Consider the following 21,637-nt stretch of genomic DNA (forward strand, 5'->3'; position numbering starts at 1 on the left):
AAAGCCACTGCGTGCACTATTTTTGCTTTAAACAAATGGTTTACGATAGCGTGTCCAAAATATTTTAAAAAGAAATCCAGGGGTTTGCTGGGGTTCTACCTTGATAAGTTTGACAATATTTATGAAAACGAAGGCCCAATTGAAGCCATCTGGTGCACAATTTTGCTTTAAACAAAATGCGTGACCAAACAAGCCAAAACGGCAACTATTTTTGTATCCATGCGCAGCGGTTGGCTGAGGGATAGGGATATGCCCCCCTGACATTGTTGGAAAAGTTAGGCGAAGGAGGCTCAAATAAGCCACTTGGTGTACTACTCGCATATATGTTATTGCTTTTTGTTTTGTTTTGTTTTGATTTCTACTTATCACAGACAAGGAAAGACATTTCAGAGAATGAAAGTCAGGATCGGAAGAACCAGGTTGAAGATTTAATCGCCGAGAATGAACAGTTGCAGTAAGTCAGCCATTATTAAGTGCATTAGTTTTGATAATGGTATATTCTATATCCGTAGATGGACGATGTCTCAATCGTCATATAGTTGAGTTAATGATCACCCTATAAAGGTACATTCTTTTTACAAACCTTCCTATATTTGCGATAATGAATAACCATATGAAGTATGCCACCTGACACATTCTTATACATTAAATATATGTCAGGTAATGATCACCCTATAAAGGTATTCCACTTGGCTACCTGACACATTTCTTTGACAAGACCTTCCTATTATTGAGATTAATTGCCCTATAAAGGTATGCCACTTGACACATTCCTTTGACAAGACCTTCCTACTATTGAGATTAATTGCCCTATAAAGGTATGCCACTTGACACATTCTTTTTGGCAAGACCTTCCTACTATTGAGATTAATTGCCCTATAAAGGTATGCCACCTGACACATTTCTTTGACAAGACCTTCCTACTATTGAGATTAATTGCCCTATAAAGGTATGCCACTTGACACATTCCTTTGACAAGACCTTCCTACTATTGAGATTAATTGCCCTATAAAGGTATGCCACCTGACATTCCTTTGACAAGACCTTCCTACTATTGAGATTAATTGCCCTATAAAGGTATACCACTTGACACATTCCTTTGGCAATACCTTCCTACTATTGAGATTAATTTGCCCTATGAAGGTATGCCACTTGACACATTCCTTTGACAAGACCTTCCTATTATTGAGATTAATTACCTGGTAAAGGTATGCCACTTGACACATTCCTTTGACAAGACCTTCCTACTATTGAGATTAATTACCTGGTAAAGGTATGCCACCTGACACATTCCTTTGACAAGACCTTCCTACTATTGAGATTAATTGCCCTATAAAGGTATGCCACCTGACATTCCTTTGACAAGACCTTCCTACTATTGAGATTAATTGCCCTATAAAGGTATGCCACTTGACACATTCCTTTGACAAGACCTTCCTACTATTGAGATTAATTGTCCTATAAAGGTATGCCACTTGACACATTCCTTTGACAAGACCTTCCTACTATTGAGATTAATTGCCCTATAAAGGTATGCCACCTGGTACATTCCTTTGACAAGACCTTCCTACTACTGAGATTAATTGCCCTATAAAGGTATGCCACCTGACACATTCCTTTGGCAAGACCTTCCTATTATTGAGATTAATTGCCCTACAAAAGGTATGTCACCTGACACATTCCTTTGACAAGACCTTCCTACTATTGAGATTAATTGCCCTATAAAGGTATGCCACCTGACACATTTCTTTGACAAGACCTTCCTACTATTGAGATTTATTGCCCTATAAAGGCATGCTACCTGACACATTTCTTTGACAAGACCTTCCTACTATTGAGATTAATTGCCCTATAAAGGTATGCCACCTGGTACATTCCTTTGGCAATACCTTCCTATTATTGAGATTAATTGCCCTATGAAGGTATGCCACCTGACTCATTTCTTTGACAAGACCTTCCTATTATTGAGATTAATTGCCCTATGAAGGTATGCCAACTGACATTTCTTTGACAAGACCTTCCTACTATTGATATCAAGGCATGCTACCTGACACATTCCTTTGGCAAGACCTTCCTACTATTGAGATTAATTGCCCTATAAAGGTATGCCACCTGACACATTCCTTTGGCAAGACCTTCCTACTATTGAGATTAATTGCCCTATAAAGGTATGCCACCTGACACATTCCTTTGACAAGACCTTCCTACTATTGAGATTAATTGCCCTATAAAGGTATGCCACCTGACACATTCCTTTGACAAGACCTTCCTACTATTGAGATTAATTGCCCTATAAAGGTATGTCACCTGACACATTCCTTTGGCAAGACCTTCCTACTATTGAGATTAATTGCCCTATAAAGGTATGCCACTTGACACATTTCTTTGACAAGACCTTCCTACTATTGAGATTAATTGTCCTATAAAGGTATGCCACCTGACACATTCCTTTGACAAGACCTTCCTACTACTGAGATTAATTGCCCTATAAAGGTATGCCACTTGACACATTCCTTTGACAAGACCTTCCTACTATTGAGATTAATTGCCCTATAAAGGTATGCCACCTGGTACATTCCTTTGGCAATACCTTCCTATTATTGAGATTAATTGCCCTATGAAGGTATGCCACCTGACTCATTTCTTTGACAAGACCTTCCTACTATTGAGATTAATTGCCCTATAAAGGTATGCCACCTGGTACATTCCTTTGGCAATACCTTCCTATTATTGAGATTAATTGCCCTATGAAGGTATGCCACCTGACTCATTTCTTTGACAAGACCTTCCTATTATTGAGATTAATTGCCCTATGAAGGTATGCCAACTGACATTTCTTTGACAAGACCTTCCTACTATTGATATTAATTGCCCTATAAAGGTATACCACTTGACACATTCCTTTGGCAAGACCTTCCTACTATTGAGATTAATTGCCCTATAAAGGTATGCCACCTGACACATTCCTTTGGCAAGACCTTCCTACTATTGAGATTAATTGCCCTATAAAGGTATGCCACCTGACACATTCCTTTGGCAAGACCTTCCTATTATTGAGATTAATTGCCCTATAAAGGTATGTCACCTGACACATTCCTTTGGCAAGACCTTCCTACTATTGAGATTAATTGCCCTATAAAGGTATGCCACCTGACACATTCCTTTGGCAAGACCTTCCTATTATTGAGATTAATTGCCCTATAAAGGTATGCCACCTGACACATTCCTTTGGCAAGACCTTCCTATTATTGAGATTAATTGCCCTATAAAGGTATGCCACCTGACACATTCCTTTGGCAAGACCTTCCTACTATTGAGATTAATTGCCCTATAAAGGTATGCCACCTGACACATTCCTTTGACAAGACCTTCCTACTATTGAGATTAATTGCCCTATAAAGGTATGTCACCTGACACATTCCTTTGGCAAGACCTTCCTACTATTGAGATTAATTGCCCTATAAAGGTATGCCACTTGACACATTTCTTTGACAAGACCTTCCTACTATTGAGATTAATTGCCCTATAAAGGTATGCCACCTGACACATTCCTTTGACAAGACCTTCCTACTATTGAGATTAATTGCCCTATAAAGGTATGCCACTTGACACATTTCTTTGGCAAGACCTTCCTACTATTGAGATTAATTGCCCTATAAAGGTATGCCACTTGACACATTTCTTTGACAAGACCTTCCTACTATTGAGATTAATTGTCCTATAAAGGTATGCCACCTGACACATTCCTTTGACAAGACCTTCCTACTATTGAGATTAATTGCCCTATAAAGGTATGCCACCTGACACATTCCTTTGGCAAGACCTTCCTATTATTGAGATTAATTGCCCTATAAAGGTATGCCACCTGACACATTCCTTTGACAAGACCTTCCTACTATTGAGATTAATTGCCCTATAAAGGTATGCCACCTGACACATTCCTTTGGCAAGACCTTCCTACTATTGAGATTAATTTAGGGATTCAATCATGTTTCACCGTTGTTCATCACCGTTTAACAACGATGCGGCCGCGTCGTCTGCGTGGTTTACTTCGCGAGGGCAGCTAAACCGAGCGAAGTAAACCACGCAGACGCGCCGGACGCGAGTTGTTAAACGGTGATGAACAACGGTGAAACATGATTGAATCCCTTTCAACAACGAAAAGAAGCTAAATATCGTATAATTCACGATTATTTTACGAGGAATGTCAGTTCATCATTGCCACTCAGCCTTACAAAAACTTCGATGATTTCTCTTTTGATATCAGCAATAAATCTACAGAATAAAACGGCAATGTTTAGCCGCTACCTGAAAAATACTGAATTCAACTTGTAAGCTGGCATACGCACAAAGGTTCCAGGCATGACGAATTTTACGCGCTCTCGCGTAACGCGTGGTCTCGCGCGCGTTCGCGTATACGCTACAGTAAAAGTGTGGGTTCATCACGGTTTAACAACGGTTGGCTCCTGTACAAAGGTATAGGAAGAGTTGTTGAATGCCCTATAAAGGTATGCCACTTGACACATTTCTTTGACAAGACCTTCCTACTATTGAGATTAATTGTCCTATAAAGGTATGCCACCTGACACATTCCTTTGACAAGACCTTCCTACTACTGAGATTAATTGCCCTATAAAGGTATGCCACTTGACACATTCCTTTGACAAGACCTTCCTACTATTGAGATTAATTGCCCTATAAAGGTATGCCACTTGACACATTCCTTTGACAAGACCTTCCTACTATTGAGATTAATTGCCCTATAAAGGTATGCCACCTGACACATTCCTTTGACAAGACCTTCCTACTACTGAGATTAATTGCCCTATAAAGGTATGCCACTTGACACATTCCTTTGACAAGACCTTCCTATTATTGAGATTAATTGCCCTATAAAGGTATGCCACTTGACACATCCTTTTGACAATACCTTCCTACTATTGAGATTAATTGCCCTATAAAGGTATGCCACCTGACATTTCTTTGACGAGACCTTCCTATTATTGAGATTAATTGCCCTATAAAGGTATGCCACTTGACATTTCTTTGACAAGACCTTACTATTATTGAGATTAATTGCCCTATAAAGGTATGCCACCTGACTCATTGCTTTGGCAAGACCTTCCTATTATTGAGATTAATTGCCCTATAAAGGTATGCCACATGGTACATTCCTTTGACAAGACCTTCCTATTATTGAGATTAATTGCCCTATAAAGGTATGCCACTTGACATTTCTTTGACAAGACCTTCCTATATTTGAGATTAATTGCCCTATAAAGGTATGCCACCTGACATTTCTTTGACAAGACCTTCCTATTATTGAGATTAATTGCCCTATAAAGGTATGCCACTTGACATTTCTTTGACAAGACCTTACTATTATTGAGATTATTTGCCGTATAAAGGTATGCCACCTGACTCATTTCTTTGACAATACCTTCCTACTATTGAGATTAATTGCCCTATAAAGGTATGCCACATGGTACATTCCTTTGACAAGACCTTCCTATTATTGAGATTAATTGCCCTATAAAGGTATGCCACCTGACATTTCTTTGACAAGACCTTACTATTATTGAGATTATTTGCCGTATAAAGGTATGCCACCTGACTCATTTCTTTGACAATACCTTCCTACTATTGAGATTAATTGCCCTATAAAGGTATGCCACCTGACACATTCCTTTGACAAGACCTTCCTACTATTGAGATTAATTACCTGGTAAAGGTATGCCACCTGACACATTCCTTTGACAAGACCTTCCTACTACTGAGATTAATTGCCCTATAAAGGTATGTCACCTGACACATTCCTTTGACAAGAACTTCCTACTATTGAGATTAATTGCCCTATAAAGGTATGCCACCTGACACATTCCTTTGACAAGACCTTCCTACTACTGAGATTAATTGCCCTATAAAGGTATGCCACCTGACACATTCCTTTGACAAGACCTTCCTACTATTGAGATTAATTGCCCTATAAAGGTATGCCACCTGACACATTTCTTTGACAAGACCTTCCTACTATTGAGATTAATTGCCCTATAAAGGTATGTCACCTGACGCATTTCTTTGACAAGACCTTCCTAATATTGAGATTTATTGCCCTATAAAGGCATGCCACCTGACTCATTTCTTTGACAAGACCTTCCTACTATTGATATTAATTGCCCTATAAAGGTATGCCACTTGACACATTCCTTTGACAAGACCTTCCTACTATTGAGATTAATTTGCCCTATAAAGGTATGCCACCTGACACATTCTTTTGGCAAGACCTTCCTACTATTGAGATTAATTGCCCTATAAAGGTATGCCACTTGACACATTCCTTTGACAAGACCTTCCTACTATTGAGATTAATTGTCCTATAAAGGTATGCCACCTGACACATTCCTTTGACAAGACCTTCCTATTATTGATATCAATTTGCCCTATAAAGGTATGCCACCTGACACATTCTTTTGGCAAGACCTTCCTACTATTGAGATTAATTGCCCTATAAAGGTATACCACTTGACACATTCTTTTTGGCAAGACCTTCCTACTATTGAGATTAATTGCCCTATAAAGGTATGCCACTTGACACATTCCTTTGACAAGACCTTCCTACTATTGAGATTAATTGTCCTATAAAGGTATGCCACCTGACACATTCCTTTGACAAGACCTTCCTATTATTGATATCAATTTGCCCTATAAAGGTATGCCACCTGACACATTCTTTTGGCAAGACCTTCCTACTATTGAGATTAATTGCTATATAAAGGTATGCCACCTGACACATTCCTTTGACAAGACCTTCCTACTATTGAGATTAATTGCCCTATAAAGGTATGCCACTTGACACATTCCTTTGACAAGACCTTCCTACTATTGAGATTAATTGCCCTATAAAGGTATGCCACTTGACACATTCTTTTGGCAAGACCTTCCTACTATTGAGATTAATTGCCCTATAAAGGTATGCCACTTGACACATTCTTTTTGGCAAGACCTTCCTACTATTGAGATTATTTGCCCTATAAAGGTATGCAACCTGACACATTCCTTTGACAAGACCTTCCTACTACTGAGATTAATTGCCCTATAAAGGTATGCCACTTGACACATTCCTTTGACAAGACCTTCCTACTATTGATATCAAGGTATGCCACTTGACACATTCCTTTGACAAGACCTTCCTACTATTGAGATTAATTGTCCTATAAAGGTATGCCACTTGACACATTCTTTTGGCAAGACCTTCCTACTATTGATATCAAGGTATGCCACTTGACACATTCCTTTGACAAGACCTTCCTACTATTGAGATTAATTGTCCTATAAAGGTATGCCACCTGACACATTCCTTTGACAAGACCTTCCTACTATTGAGATTAATTGCCCTATAAAGGTATGCCACTTGACACATTCCTTTGACAAGACCTTCCTACTATTGATATCAAGGTATGCCACTTGACACATTCCTTTGACAAGACCTTCCTACTATTGAGATTAATTGTCCTATAAAGGTATGCCACCTGACACATTCCTTTGACAAGACCTTCCTACTATTGAGATTAATTGCCCTATAAAGGTATGCCACTTGACACATTCTTTTGGCAAGACCTTCCTACTATTGAGATTAATTGCTCTATAAAGGTATGCCACCTGACACATTCCTTTGACAAGACCTTCCTACTATTGAGATTAATTGCCCTATAAAGGTATGCCACTTGACACATTCTTTTTGGCAAGACCTTCCTACTATTGAGATTATTTGCCCTATAAAGGTATGCAACCTGACACATTCCTTTGACAAGACCTTCCTACTACTGAGATTAATTGCCCTATAAAGGTATGCCACTTGACACATTCCTTTGACAAGACCTTCCTACTATTGATATCAAGGTATGCCACTTGACACATTCCTTTGACAAGACCTTCCTACTATTGAGATTAATTGTCCTATAAAGGTATGCCACTTGACACATTCTTTTGGCAAGACCTTCCTACTATTGATATCAAGGTATGCCACTTGACACATTCCTTTGACAAGACCTTCCTACTATTGAGATTAATTGTCCTATAAAGGTATGCCACCTGACACATTCCTTTGACAAGACCTTCCTACTATTGAGATTAATTGCCCTATAAAGGTATGCCACTTGACACATTCCTTTGACAAGACCTTCCTACTATTGATATCAAGGTATGCCACTTGACACATTCCTTTGACAAGACCTTCCTACTATTGAGATTAATTGTCCTATAAAGGTATGCCACTTGACACATTCCTTTGACAAGACCTTCCTACTACTGAGATTAATTGTCCTATAAAGGTATGCCACCTGACACATTCCTTTGACAAGACCTTCCTATTATTGAGATAAATTGCCCTATAAAGGTATGCCACCTGACACATTCCTTTGACAAGACCTTCCTACTATTGAGATTAATTGCCCTATAAAGGTATGCCACTTGACACATTCTTTTGGCAAGACCTTCCTACTATTGAGATTAATTGCCCTATAAAGGTATGCCACCTGACTCATTCCTTTGACAAGACCTTCCTACTATTGAGATTAATTGCCCTATAAAGGTATGCCACCTGACACATTCCTTTGACAAGACCTTCCTACTATTGAGATTAATTGCCCTATAAAGGTATGCCACCTGACGCATTTCTTTGACAAGACCTTCCTACTATTGAGATTAATTGCCCTATAAAGGTATGCCACCTGACTCATTGCTTTGGCAAGACCTTCCTATTATTGAGATTAATTGCCCTATAAAGGTATGCCACTTGACACATTCCTTTGACAAGACCTTCCTACTATTGAGATTAATTGCCCTATAAAGGTATGCCACCTGACACATTCCTTTGGCAAGACCTTCCTACTATTGAGATTAATTGCTCTATAAAGGTATGCCACCTGACTCATTCCTTTGACAAGACCTTCCTACTATTGAGATTAATTGCCCTATAAAGGTATGCCACCTGACTCATTGCTTTGGCAAGACCTTCCTATTATTGAGATTAATTGCCCTATAAAGGTATGCCACTTGACACATTTCTTTGACAAGACCTTCCTAATATTGAGATTTATTGCCCTATAAAGGCATGCTACCTGACACATTCCTTTGAGAAGACCTTCCTACTATTGAGATTAATTGCCCTATAAAGGTATGCCACCTGACACATTCCTTTGACAAGACCTTCCTACTACTGAGATTAATTGCCCTATAAAGGTATGCTACCTGACACATTTCTTTGACAAGACCTTCCTACTATTGAGATTAATTGTCCTATAAAGGTATGCCACCTGACACATTCCTTTGACAAGACCTTCCTACTACTGAGATTAATTGCCCTATAAAGGTATGCCACCTGACACATTCCTTTGGCAAGACCTTCCTACTATTGAGATTAATTGCCCTATAAAGGTATGCCACCTGACACATTCCTTTGGCAAGACCTTCCTACTATTGAGATTAATTGCTCTATAAAGGCATGCTACCTGACACATTCCTTTGAGAAGACCTTCCTACTATTGAGATTAATTGCCCTATAAAGGTATGCCACCTGGTACATTCCTTTGACAAGACCTTCCTACTATTGAGATTAATTGCCCTATAAAGGTATGTCACCTGACACATTCCTTTGGCAAGACCTTCCTACTATTGAGATTAATTGCCCTATAAAGGTATGCCACTTGACACATTTCTTTGACAAGACCTTCCTACTATTGAGATTAATTGCCCTATAAAGGTATGCCACCTGACACATTCCTTTGGCAAGACCTTCCTATTATTGAGATTAATTGCCCTATAAAGGTATGCCACTTGACACATTCCTTTGACAAGACCTTCCTACTATTGAGATTAATTGCCCTATAAAGGTATGCCACCTGGTACATTCCTTTGGCAATACCTTCCTATTATTGAGATTAATTGCCCTATAAAGGTATGCCACTTGACACATTTCTTTGACAAGACCTTCCTACTATTGAGATTAATTGCCCTATAAAGGTATGCCACTTGACACATTCCTTTGACAAGACCTTCCTACTATTGAGATTAATTGCCCTATAAAGGTATGCCACCTGGTACATTCCTTTGGCAATACCTTCCTATTATTGAGATTAATTGCCCTATAAAGGTATGCCACTTGACACATTTCTTTGACAAGACCTTCCTACTATTGAGATTAATTGCCCTATAAAGGTATGCCACTTGACACATTTCTTTGACAAGACCTTCCTACTATTGAGATTAATTGCCCTATAAAGGTATGCCACCTGACACATTCCTTTGGCAAGACCTTCCTATTATTGAGATTAATTGCCCTATAAAGGTATGCCACTTGACACATTCCTTTGACAAGACCTTCCTACTATTGAGATTAATTGCCCTATAAAGGTATACCACTTGACACATTCTTTTTGGCAAGACCTTCCTAATATTGAGATTAATTGCCCTATAAAGGTATGCCACTTGACACATTCCTTTGACAAGACCTTCCTACTATTGAGATTAATTACCTGGTAAAGGTATGCCACCTGACACATTCCTTTGACAAGACCTTCCTATTAGGCATATCACATCAAAAATAAGCGCAGCAGAAACATGTTATTTAATGTTTCTACATGAATGAGCTTTATTAAAGCATCAAAAATCAAAAAACGGAATTGAAATCGGTCAATGCATTGTGATGTAGTGTCAATTTAAAGATGCTCGTAAATGGAATAAAAACCTGCTACAAAATGGCTGCAATGACAAAATTGGCACATTCCGAGATTTTGACGGTTTATTTGGACGCTTGCTTGAAAAAGCAGCGTTAATTTAAGTATCACAGGTTAAATGCCTATCTTTCATGACTTCGTTAAAGAAAACAAAATTAAAAAATTTATCATTGAATAATTATAATAAATTAACCAAATGTACTATTTTAGCAATTTCGGCCAATCTGCAGACAAATTAAAGCTGAAAAAATGATGCCAGTGGAAAACCGTACACGATATCAGGGTGCGGGTTTTTTTGCACACATATGTATATGAAGTTCTTTCAGTTGATAACAAAAAATACACAAAAAGTAATTAATTATGCAAATTAGCTAATTACAGCTAATTATGTATTCATGATATTATTATGTAAATTAGGCATGAGTAATTTTGGTGTTTTTAATATTTAATGAAAGTCTATTCATTCACCATAAATTTGTCAAGTATGAACCTGTTATGATGTTGAATAAAGAAACAGCAGTTAATTACTTTAAAATAATACAAAAAATACAAAGTTTGACATTTTGATGGTGTCTGGAATAGAATTTTCTTTTTTACTGTCAACATGGTATATGTCACCATTACTCAAAGCCAAATCCGAAAAGTAAAAATAAAAATTCATTTGCAATGAGACTTAAAATTAACATTTTGTTATCTGGATTAACGTAGGAGGGCAAATGGTAAAAGGAAGCGCCGTTTCACTCTAGCGCGTATACAAAACTAGTATGGCCTTGGACACACACAATGGCTTAAAGCTATTGTGGTTTGGAAAACTACTCCCTATGGAATATCTTTGGTAATATTATGTTTTAACTAGTGTTCCTCAAGTGTTTCATTCAATGTAGACGGAAATAATTTACATGCTAAGAAAGATTAGTATTTTAGCTAAATGGTGGTAGATCAGACTATTTCAATAGGCCTATATTTACTGATTTATGAGCGATCGTCAAAAATCCATTAAACAGGCAGTAATTCTTGAACAAAGCAAAATTTAATTTTGTCGGATTCAATGGTAGCTTCAGAAAGGTTTCATATACCATATATTAAAATTTCAAACAATTGGGATAAATGGAACATACTAAGGAAATTCATTTTTGACATTGATGTTTTCCAAAAATCAGCCGACTTTGATGCGCGCGCTTTTTAATTCACTGTTATGCTTGCATGCACAGTGTGGCAGAATTATTGCGCAGCCACTGTGACATAGGCCTACCTACTATTATTGAGATTAATTGCCCTATAAAGGTATGCCACCTAGTACATTCCGTTGACAAGACCTTCATCTTATTGATATTAATTTGCCCTATAAAGGTATGCCACCTGACACATTCCTTTGACAAGACCTTCCTACTATTGAGATTAATTGCCCTATAAAGGTATGCCACCTGACACATTCCTTTGACAAGACCTTCCTGCTATTGAGATTAATTACCCGGTAAAGGTATGCCACCTGACACATTCCTTTGACAAGACCTTCCTATTATTGAGATTAATTGCCCTATAAAGGTATGCCACCTAGTACATTCCGTTGACAAGACCTTCATCTTATTGATATTAATTTGCCCTATAAAGGTATGCCACCTGACTCATTTCTTGTCATGACAAGACCTTCCTACTATTGAGATTAATCACCTTATAAAGTTATGCCACCTGACATTCTTTTCACAAACCTTATGAGTCACCCTATAAAGTATGCCACCTGGCATTCGTTTCACAAACTTTGCTATATTTGTGATCATGAATAACCCTATAAATTGGTATGCCACCTGACACGTTCTTCTGACAAACTTTCCTACTATTGAGATTGATTGCCTTATAAAGGTATGTCACCTGACATTCTTTCCACAAACCTTCCTATATTTGCGATAATGAATCACCCAAAAAGTATGCCACCTGATACATACTTTTCACAAACGCTCATACTTACGATAATTAGGCGGCTTTGTTAAGAGAAGAGAGTGTTTGAAGGTCACGAGATGCACTTGAAGGTTTTGTTAATATATATACTCGGAAGGGCTTGTCAAGAGCGATAAGTGAAAACTCAATCTTCAAAGGTATTTGAAGGCTTTGACAATCTGTAAAGATATTTGTTACGAAATGCTTTTCAATGCTTTGTCAAGAAGGATTTTAAACAACTTTGACAAGAGAGTTATTTGAATGTTTGGGTCTTTGATGGCTTGGTGACAAGAGACATTTGAAGGCCTGGCTGAGCCTCGAGAGATTTGAAAGTATTTGTCAACAGATATTTGAAGGCACTAGATTCTTGAAGACATCGAAATTGAGATTTTATTTTGTTTTACGCACAAAATGCCATTGTGACAATGAAAGAGGGGTTTTGACAGCCTCGTCAAGAGAGGTGCTTTGAATGTTTTGTCAAGACATATTTGAAGACTTAGTCAATATGTATTTGAAGACTTTATTAAGAGGTGCCTGAAGGCTTTGTCAAGAGAGGTTTTGACATCAATTCTTGTTTGAATGTTTGATCGAGAAATTAGTTTGAAGTCTTAGTCACGAGATATTTGAAGGCTTTATCAAGAGGTGTTTGAAGGCTTTGTCAAGAGAGGTTTTTGACAGCTTTGCCAAAAGAGGTATTTGTCAAGAGATGTTATTGAAGACTTCATCAAGATAAAGTGGCGAAAGGGTTTCAAGACAGGTGTTTGAAGGCTTTGTCAATTGAAGTGTTTCAAGGTTTTTTCAAAGAGAGGTGCTTGAAAAGCTTTGTCGAGAGATGTAGATGTGGCCAAGACATATTTGAAGGCTTTATCAAGAGAGGTGTTGAAGGCTTTTCGAAGAGTTGTATTTGAAGGCTTTGTCAAGAGATATACTTAAGGCTTTGTCAAGAGTGATGTGTGAAAGCTTTGTCAATCTTGACGCTTGTGAGATATTTAATTACTTTGTCAAGAGAGGCTTTTTTAAGCTTTGAAAATAGTTGTGATCGAGAGAGGTTTTTAAAGTCTTTGTTATGAGAGGTATTTAAAGAGGTGATTGAATACTTGATCAAGTGAGATGTTTGATAGCTTTATGAAAAGATGTTTGAAGGTTTTTTATGAGAGGTGCGTGAAGCCTTTCTGAGAAGAGCTGCTAGATGGCTTTGTCAAATTAGATATCAAAGACTGTCAAAAGGGAGTAGTCAAGAGAGGAATTTGAGGGCTTTGTAAAGAGGATTTTGAAACCTTTTTCAAGGTTTAGGGATGTAATTGAAGGCATTGTCTAGAGATATATTTGAAGGATTTGTTAAGAGATATTTGAAGGCTTTGTAAAGAGATATTTGAAGGCTTTGTTAAGAGATATTTGAAGGCTTTGTTAAGAGATATTTGAAGGCTTTGTAAAGAGATATTTGAAGGCTTTGTTAAGAGATATTTGAAGGCTTTGTTAAGAGATATTTGAAGGCTTTGTTAAGAGATATTTGAAGGCTTTGTTAAGAGATATTTGAAGGCTTTGTTAAGAGATATTTGAAGGCTTTGTTAAGAGATATTTGAAGGCTTTATCAAGAGCGGTGTTGAAGGCTTTTTCGGGACGAGTATTTGAAGGTCACGAGATGTACGTGATGTACTTGAAGGCTTTGTTAAGATATGTACTTGGCAGGCGTTTTCAAGAGCGATGTGTGAAAACTCAATTGTGAGAGATTTGAAGGCTTTGACAATCTTTGCTAAGGAATGATTGTCAATGCTTTGTCAAGAAAGGTTTGAAACAACTTTGACAAGAGAGAATTTGCATGTTTTTTGCAAGAGAGGTCTTTGACGGCTTGGTGACAACAGACATTTGAAGGCCTTGCTGAGACTCGAGAGATTTGAAAGTATTTGTCAACAGATATTTAAAGGCTTTTGATGAAGACATCGTCAAAAGGGAGATTTTGTTTGACTCACAAAATGACATTGTGACAATGAAGGCGTTGTCAAAATGACAATGAAGGCTTTGTCAAAAGAGGTTTTTGACAGCTTCGTCAAGAGAGGTGTTTGTCAAGAGATGTAATTTAAGGATTTGTCAAAAGAAATATTTGAAGACTTCATCAGAAAATGTGGCGAAGGGTTTTCAAGAGAGGTGTTTGAAGGCTTCGTCAATTGAATTGTTTGAAGGCTGTGTTAAGAGAGGTGCATGAAATCTTTGTCAGGAGATGAAAGACTGTCAAAAGGGAGTCAATAGAGGAATTTGATGTACTTGGAGGCTTTGTCAAGAGAGATATTAGAACCTTCTGAAGGTTTTATCAAGAGGCGTTGAAGGCGTTGTCAAGAGAGGTGTTTGTCAAGAGATGTAATGGAAGGCTTTGTCAAAAGAGGTATTTGAAGACTTTGTCAAGAGATATTTAAAGGCTTCATCACGATAGGCGGCGAAGGGTTTTCAAGAGAGGTGTTTGAAAGCTTTGTGAACTGAAGTGTTTGAAGGCTTTTAAAGAGAGGTGCTTTAAAGCTTTGTCAAGAGATGTAGATGTGACCAAGAGATTTTGAAGGCATTTTCAAGACATGTGTTTGAAGGCTTTGTCAAGAGCGGTGTTTGAAAGCTTTGTCAAGAGATGTATTTGAAGGCTTGTTCAAGAGATATACTTGGAAGGATTTGTCAAGAGCGATGTGTAAAAGCTTTGTCAATCTTGATGTTTGAGAGATATTTGAAGCTTTTGTCAAGAAAGGCTTTTAGTCTTAGTCAAGAGATATTAGAAGGCTTTATCAAGAGGTGTTTGAAGACTTTGCCAAGAGAGGTGTTTGACAGCTTCGCCAACACATGTACAGATGTTTGTCAAGAGAGATATTTGAAGACTTGGTCAAGAGATATTTAGAGGCTCCATCAAGAAAGGTGTTGAAAGCTTTTCAAGAGAAATGCTTATATGCTTTGTCGTGAGAAGTATTTGGAAGGGTTTGTCAAGAGCGATGTATGAAAGCTTTGTCAATCCTGACTCTTGAGAGATATTTGAACACGATGGACCCCATTGGAAATAAGTTGGCATATTTAGCCAACTTTATGGGTTATCCTGGCTCATTGACTTGGTTGTGTGTTTCTTGTGATGATGATTGCTTATTTGTTATTTTCTGTATTGTTGTCAATTTTGCCTAATAAATAAATAGATGAAGGCTTTGTCAAGAAAAGCCTTTAAGAGCTTTGAAAGGAGATGTGTTTGAATTTATGATCAAGACCGGGGATCAAGAGAGGTGTTTGAACGAGATATTTATATTTTGATTTACAAATGACAAGGTCTGCTCAGATTACAATTATGTGTACGAAGCAGCATCACATTCCATCTTTGTAACATTACTCATGGACCCATTCCATGTCAACTCCAGGGATGTGCACCGCAGCACCTCTTCAATTTTTTTTCTTTTTCTGTGTGGTTGTAGATATTGATGAGAAAATAAAATTCCGAAAATTTGAGCTTCATACTCCATTTCGTTGTTCCATGGCATCAATTTTAAATTTAGCAGGGGTCAGCGTAAAAATGTGTCGCAACGCGAAGACAACGTTTGGAGTCCATAAATGTATAAAGGAGACCATTTAAACTTTGAAAAGTATGTATTCTGAAATACATATTTGTGTCCCAGAATTCACATCTGGCATCAGAAATGTTGTAACTCCTTTCAACTTTAAAAGATATGGTGCCCTCAAAATGCCTTCGTCATCAGGTTTTCTTTGGGGGTCAAAACTCCAAAATGTAAAATTAATTTTAATGGGTCCATTTCTTGCAGTCAAAGCCCTTTAATAGGACATTATTGGTAAAGTAATGAGCCTATTAAAGGGCTTGACTAGCTGAAAAATGGACGAAAAATTAATTGTACATTTTTTGAGTTTTGACCCCCCTGAATGGACGAAGTTGACATTTTGAGGGCCCTATATCTTTTAAAGTCAAGGAGTTACAAGTTTTCTGATGCCAGATTTGAATTCTACACAAATAAGTACCCCTGGATACATACTTTTCAAAGTTGTAAATGGTTCCCTTTATACATTCTGGACCTCCAACATCGTCTTTTGATTTCACATTTTTACGCTGACCTCTAAATTTCAAATTGATGCCACGGGAAAACGAAATAGAGTATGAAGCTCAAATTTTCAGGATTTTACTTTCTCATCAATATCTACCACCACACAGAAAAAGAAAAAAATTGAAGAGGTGCTGCGGTGCACATCCCTGGAGTTGACATGGAATGGGCCCATGCTGTTTGAAGGCTTTGTTAAGGAAGGTGTTTGATGGCTTTTTCAAGAGTATATCTTACATATGTTGACCTCTCGTTGGAAGGCTTTATCATATAAGAGAGATTTATATTTTTTGACTCACAAAATTTCTATGTGTGGTCAGATTACAAATCTTTGTAGCAACATAACATTCCATCTCGGCAACATTACTCACAACCGTCGATTCCAGGATCAATCTTATCACATCAAGACTCTGTACTTTGACAATGCAACTCGGCAACATTACTCACAACCGTCGATTCCAGGATCAATCTTATCGCATCAAGACTCTGTACTTTGACAATGCAACTCAATTTATAGACATATTAAAAGCAAATACAACTTCAACGCTGTGATAATATTTTGTAACTCAATATAATCATGGCAATATTTGAATAGGACAGATCGATGCATTCAGTAATTTCATTTAGTTTATTTAATGAACTTTGTACAATATATTTATTTATGTTGTTAACTATCCGTCACAACTAATAAGAAGAAATCATTCTACAATACTTTCGGTAGTTAATATTTTCCATTCGTTTATTTCCTGGTACGCAAGGGAACGATAGTAATGATTTGTTCAGGGGTTCACTGCATTTTAAATATTGCAATGATTTTAAAAATTAATTTAATAAGATATAATAAATCCCAAATTCAAAATTATTGCTGTATAGCCTACATGCTCGTGATACACGAGTAATATTTTCAGAACTGCTTTACTTTTGAATGTTATCTTTTGTGAATTGGCCTTAATTGACGTGTGAAGTAATAAGTTACATTATCTTTGTCTCATCCGAAAATACTCTTCTGAGGACCAGTCTGATCCCCTCCAACAAGTTTATGGATAGTTGCGCTCCTTCCTATATACATCCTGGCATTTCACCTGGATAATAATAATGCCCACTCATGTATTTCTGATCAATGCTACAATTGTCCACCTTCTAGATTTCTCTTTTTTTGATCACGTGTCAATTTTAAATTGTTATAGACGACATTTTTAGGAAAATTCGTTTTGAAAGATTTTCTTTTCGTGATGTTACTTAGATCTTAAAAATAACATTATATAACAACATTATTAACAGCGCGCGTTTCCGGACCTTGAATAATCTATATTTTTCTTAGTCTGGTAATAGTTGTCAGTCCCTTTCTCTTTGGTTAGAGTGAGTCCTGGGATGGACTCAGCGAATGTTTGTTAGAGAGAGCCAAGCAATTCAAGTGTTACAATTCTGGCAACAATGTAATGGAGAGAAAGCAACAAGAAAAGGAATTATTGTTGCTCTGGAAGAATGTGGTCTACTTTCGATAGTCAATATTCTCTATTCATGTATTTCTTGATACGCCAGGGCACGAAATGAACGATTTGTACTGGGGTTCGCTGCATTTTAAATATTGTAATGATTTAAAATATGTATTCTTCAGGTAATACGGAGTAGGCTCGTTTATCATGGCCATTAACTCGGCCACAATTGTATTCCTGCTCATTCTTTCACTGCGGTAACATGATTTCTGATTGTGGTTTGAAAATCCGCAATTATAGCAACCAGAGTATTGTCGGTCGCAGTTACGGTCATGATTCCCACCCCAGTATTCCGTGAATATCGATGCGTAGAGTTCAGGTGGCCACGTGTTGTTACTTGGTACTTGTTGCGCCTGTTATTATTGTCTTTGGTTAAAGTGAGTCCTGGGTTGGTTGAACTCTCAAAACCCAACCATTCCCAGTGTAATAATTCTGGCAACAATGCAATGGAGAGAAAGCTGTGTTTTGGGTTGATTACTAATAGTATAGTCTACATTACCAGTCGTTATCCACGGACCCGAGGGATGGTCTATGAAGTATTGTGTTCAAGACCTTTAGCATGTTAGCGCATGATACAGATGAAATGTTGCAAAGTTGTTAAACGCTCCCTGGTTTTCATACTGTGGTTGAATTTTTGACTTTTTGTTTCTTATCATGTTAGCTGTATATCATTTTGATATTCTGCTGAGAGTTACGAAATAAAAATTATATTTACAAGGGTTTTATATTTAAATATAAATATAACAGGCAACAGATCGACCTCTTGCAAGCTGAAAACGTAGAGTTGAAGAAAGCAAAACAAGATGAGCAACTGCATGAATTTGACTTCGTCACGCGCAAGGAGGCACAGGACATCAAGGACGAAGAAAAGGTACATACAATAACGGTGTTGGTACAGCGTAAAATGTTACAATATTATGTGAGGCTCGTCTTGCCTCGATTTTGGCATGTAGCAAACACATGTTTTATTGACGATGTTGCACTTTCCAAATTTCCGAACAAAGTCCTGATGGAAATTTCCCTCGCAGTGAGCTGTCATAGCTATGCTCCTATTTAAGACCTGATGTGCATTATACGACATACCACCACTATATGGGTGTCATTTGCACCTTGCCACGATATTGCTTTAATTGCTGACCATTTTTTTTACTTTAAACGGATGGAACGTGACCACATTTTGTCAATCGTGCACTCTTATTTCGCCAATTAAAAAAGTCTTAAACAATCTTAATCAATCTTAAACTCGTGTTAGTTACGTGGTCCTCTCGTCGAAATATTGGTTAAGGGCCCTTAATTTTCTTGTTGTTTAAGGCTCAAATCAATAGTTCTTTAAAACTTTTAACCAATAAATGCATATAGCACTTTAACCAGCTTCAAGTTTAAGTGCTTAACCAACTAGGTTGTTTAAGGTCTTTTAATCAATATTTGCTTAATAACTCTAAACAGATAATGATTTATATGTTCTATTTTATCTAAGGATTGTTTAAGAAATACAACTGCTTAATCAATGGTTGTATTGGATTTAATTATGATTGGGACTTTCTTTCTTTCTTTTTTTTTTAATTTATACTGAAACATAATTCATGATAGATTTGAAGTTATCAGATCTTGGTCAACTGTGAGATTCGTTCAAAAATACCATTTCATGCATAAAGTATTTTGTTTGTTTTTTATCAGTTCAACCCGCTATGTATCCGGGCAATGTATCCGAGTAAAAAATTAAAATCTAGTAAGCCTTTCTCTCTCGCATGCATTACGATACAATGCTAAAATACAATACATCAACGCTAATAAATTCACACACTCGATACGGTATCCAGCATACCGATACTTCAATGCATCTCGTCCTCATTGTAAGCTATTGTGCGTATGCCCAAAACTGAACATCGCGGTACACACATTGGTGATATACATGTACCGTGCACGTAGAACAGTACAGTACAGTATCGCTAGAATGTCAATCCCAATGACGTTGTTAAATCTAGCAAATGAACGCATCAATATCCATCCTTTATGTCTCAACGATGTCTATGCATAACTTATCAAACGAATCTCGAGTTTGGTGCAACCTGATTGACTCAAACCTACCTATTTGAACGAAGTTTCAGGAGACCATAAGCAGCACGACCAGCATTCACTCGTGGCCGCCATTTGCTTTTGTCATTTTAAACAATAATTGGTTAAAATTCCGTGGCGCGAGATGTATCGTTAAACAGATAAAGTACAATTCCACTAAACATTACACAGTTTAACGCCTTTTAACGTAACAAAAAATAACCACCTTTATACGCTCGAGTTTAACAGTCTTTTAACATATGTTAAACTTTGCAGATTAAGCGCAAAATCACGCCTTTGAACATTGTTTAAAAATCTTAACCTTTTCTTCTTATACTTGGCGACTTTTAGCTGCCGGAACAAGAGTGCAGTATGATAACAACGGATGATAACTTGTAGTATTGATCTTAATGATAACAGGTTAGAAAGTTGGAGAAGCAGCGATCTGCTCCAGAGGGTGATACTGCGGAGGCAACCAAAGAAGAGAACATCAAACTGAAGATGGAGGTTGGCTCACTGAAGAAGCAGATTGATGAGGTATGAATAATGTCCATTGTAATGGCGCTTCCGATGTGATGTAGTCGATAATACATTAATACAATAATGTTGAACTAGTCTCCAATACGTCCATCGACAATGATTGATTAGATATGGTTTCTGTGTTCTCCAAATTATTATACTTTTTGGCACCCTAATTGCAAGTCGGTTTTTTTTATCCACAATGGTCCAGTTTCTTCCAAAATGTACAATAATTGTATTCCAAATAGCCATTTGAACATTTGTGACCCGGACGTTTTAGTATTTCTCGGGAATAAATCGGATAAGGAGTTAATTTCAACACTACACTATTTTTCACTTTTCTGGAACGTTTTCGCTAGGTCGACTAGCGTCTTTAGCAGATGATGAAGCTGTGATGATATCTTGTCTAAGTTGTCTACAATCGGGGTAATCCTTACTGATGACGTCATTTTATCTACTACTACGTATGAACATCCACTCGTGTTGAATAAATCTGTTGAGACACATAAGACATTCTTAGGTCACATTGTATTTTTCCCCAGATCGTGAAGGTGAATCATTCCTGGGATGAGCACTATCGCAAGATGAAAACACAACTGGAGAAACAAGCTATTGACTTGAGAAAAGAACTTGATGCTCTTCTTGCAGTGAGAAATGAGAATGACCAACTGAAAACCGAAACTGCTCGACATCATCAAGAAATGGATATCACCCAGAAGGAGAAAGATGCACTGCTTTTACAGGCGAAGGAACGCATTGAACGCCTTGAGGTTTGCAATCAACTTGATTATCATGATATAATTTGCATACTAACTTATCCACTTAAGCATATAAA

General features: G+C 37.4%; 1 protein-coding gene across 3 annotated transcripts in view; it reads left to right on the forward strand.

Annotated features, from left to right (window-relative positions):
* LOC140171324 (uncharacterized) overlaps positions 1-21,637 on the forward strand; it is a 74,427-nt gene that overhangs the window by 42,568 nt on the left and 10,222 nt on the right. For all 3 annotated transcript variants that reach the window (XM_072194563.1, XM_072194562.1, XM_072194564.1), the window contains exons 7-10: positions 372-454; positions 18,976-19,099; positions 20,704-20,820; positions 21,345-21,572. In XM_072194563.1, the coding sequence (XP_072050664.1) occupies positions 372-454; positions 18,976-19,099; positions 20,704-20,820; positions 21,345-21,572 (552 nt within the window). The remainder of the gene's footprint in view (positions 1-371; positions 455-18,975; positions 19,100-20,703; positions 20,821-21,344; positions 21,573-21,637) is intronic.

Source organism: Amphiura filiformis, chromosome 15 (genome assembly GCF_039555335.1).
Source record: "Amphiura filiformis chromosome 15, Afil_fr2py, whole genome shotgun sequence".
NCBI classification, from domain to species: Eukaryota; Metazoa; Echinodermata; class Ophiuroidea; order Amphilepidida; family Amphiuridae; genus Amphiura; species Amphiura filiformis.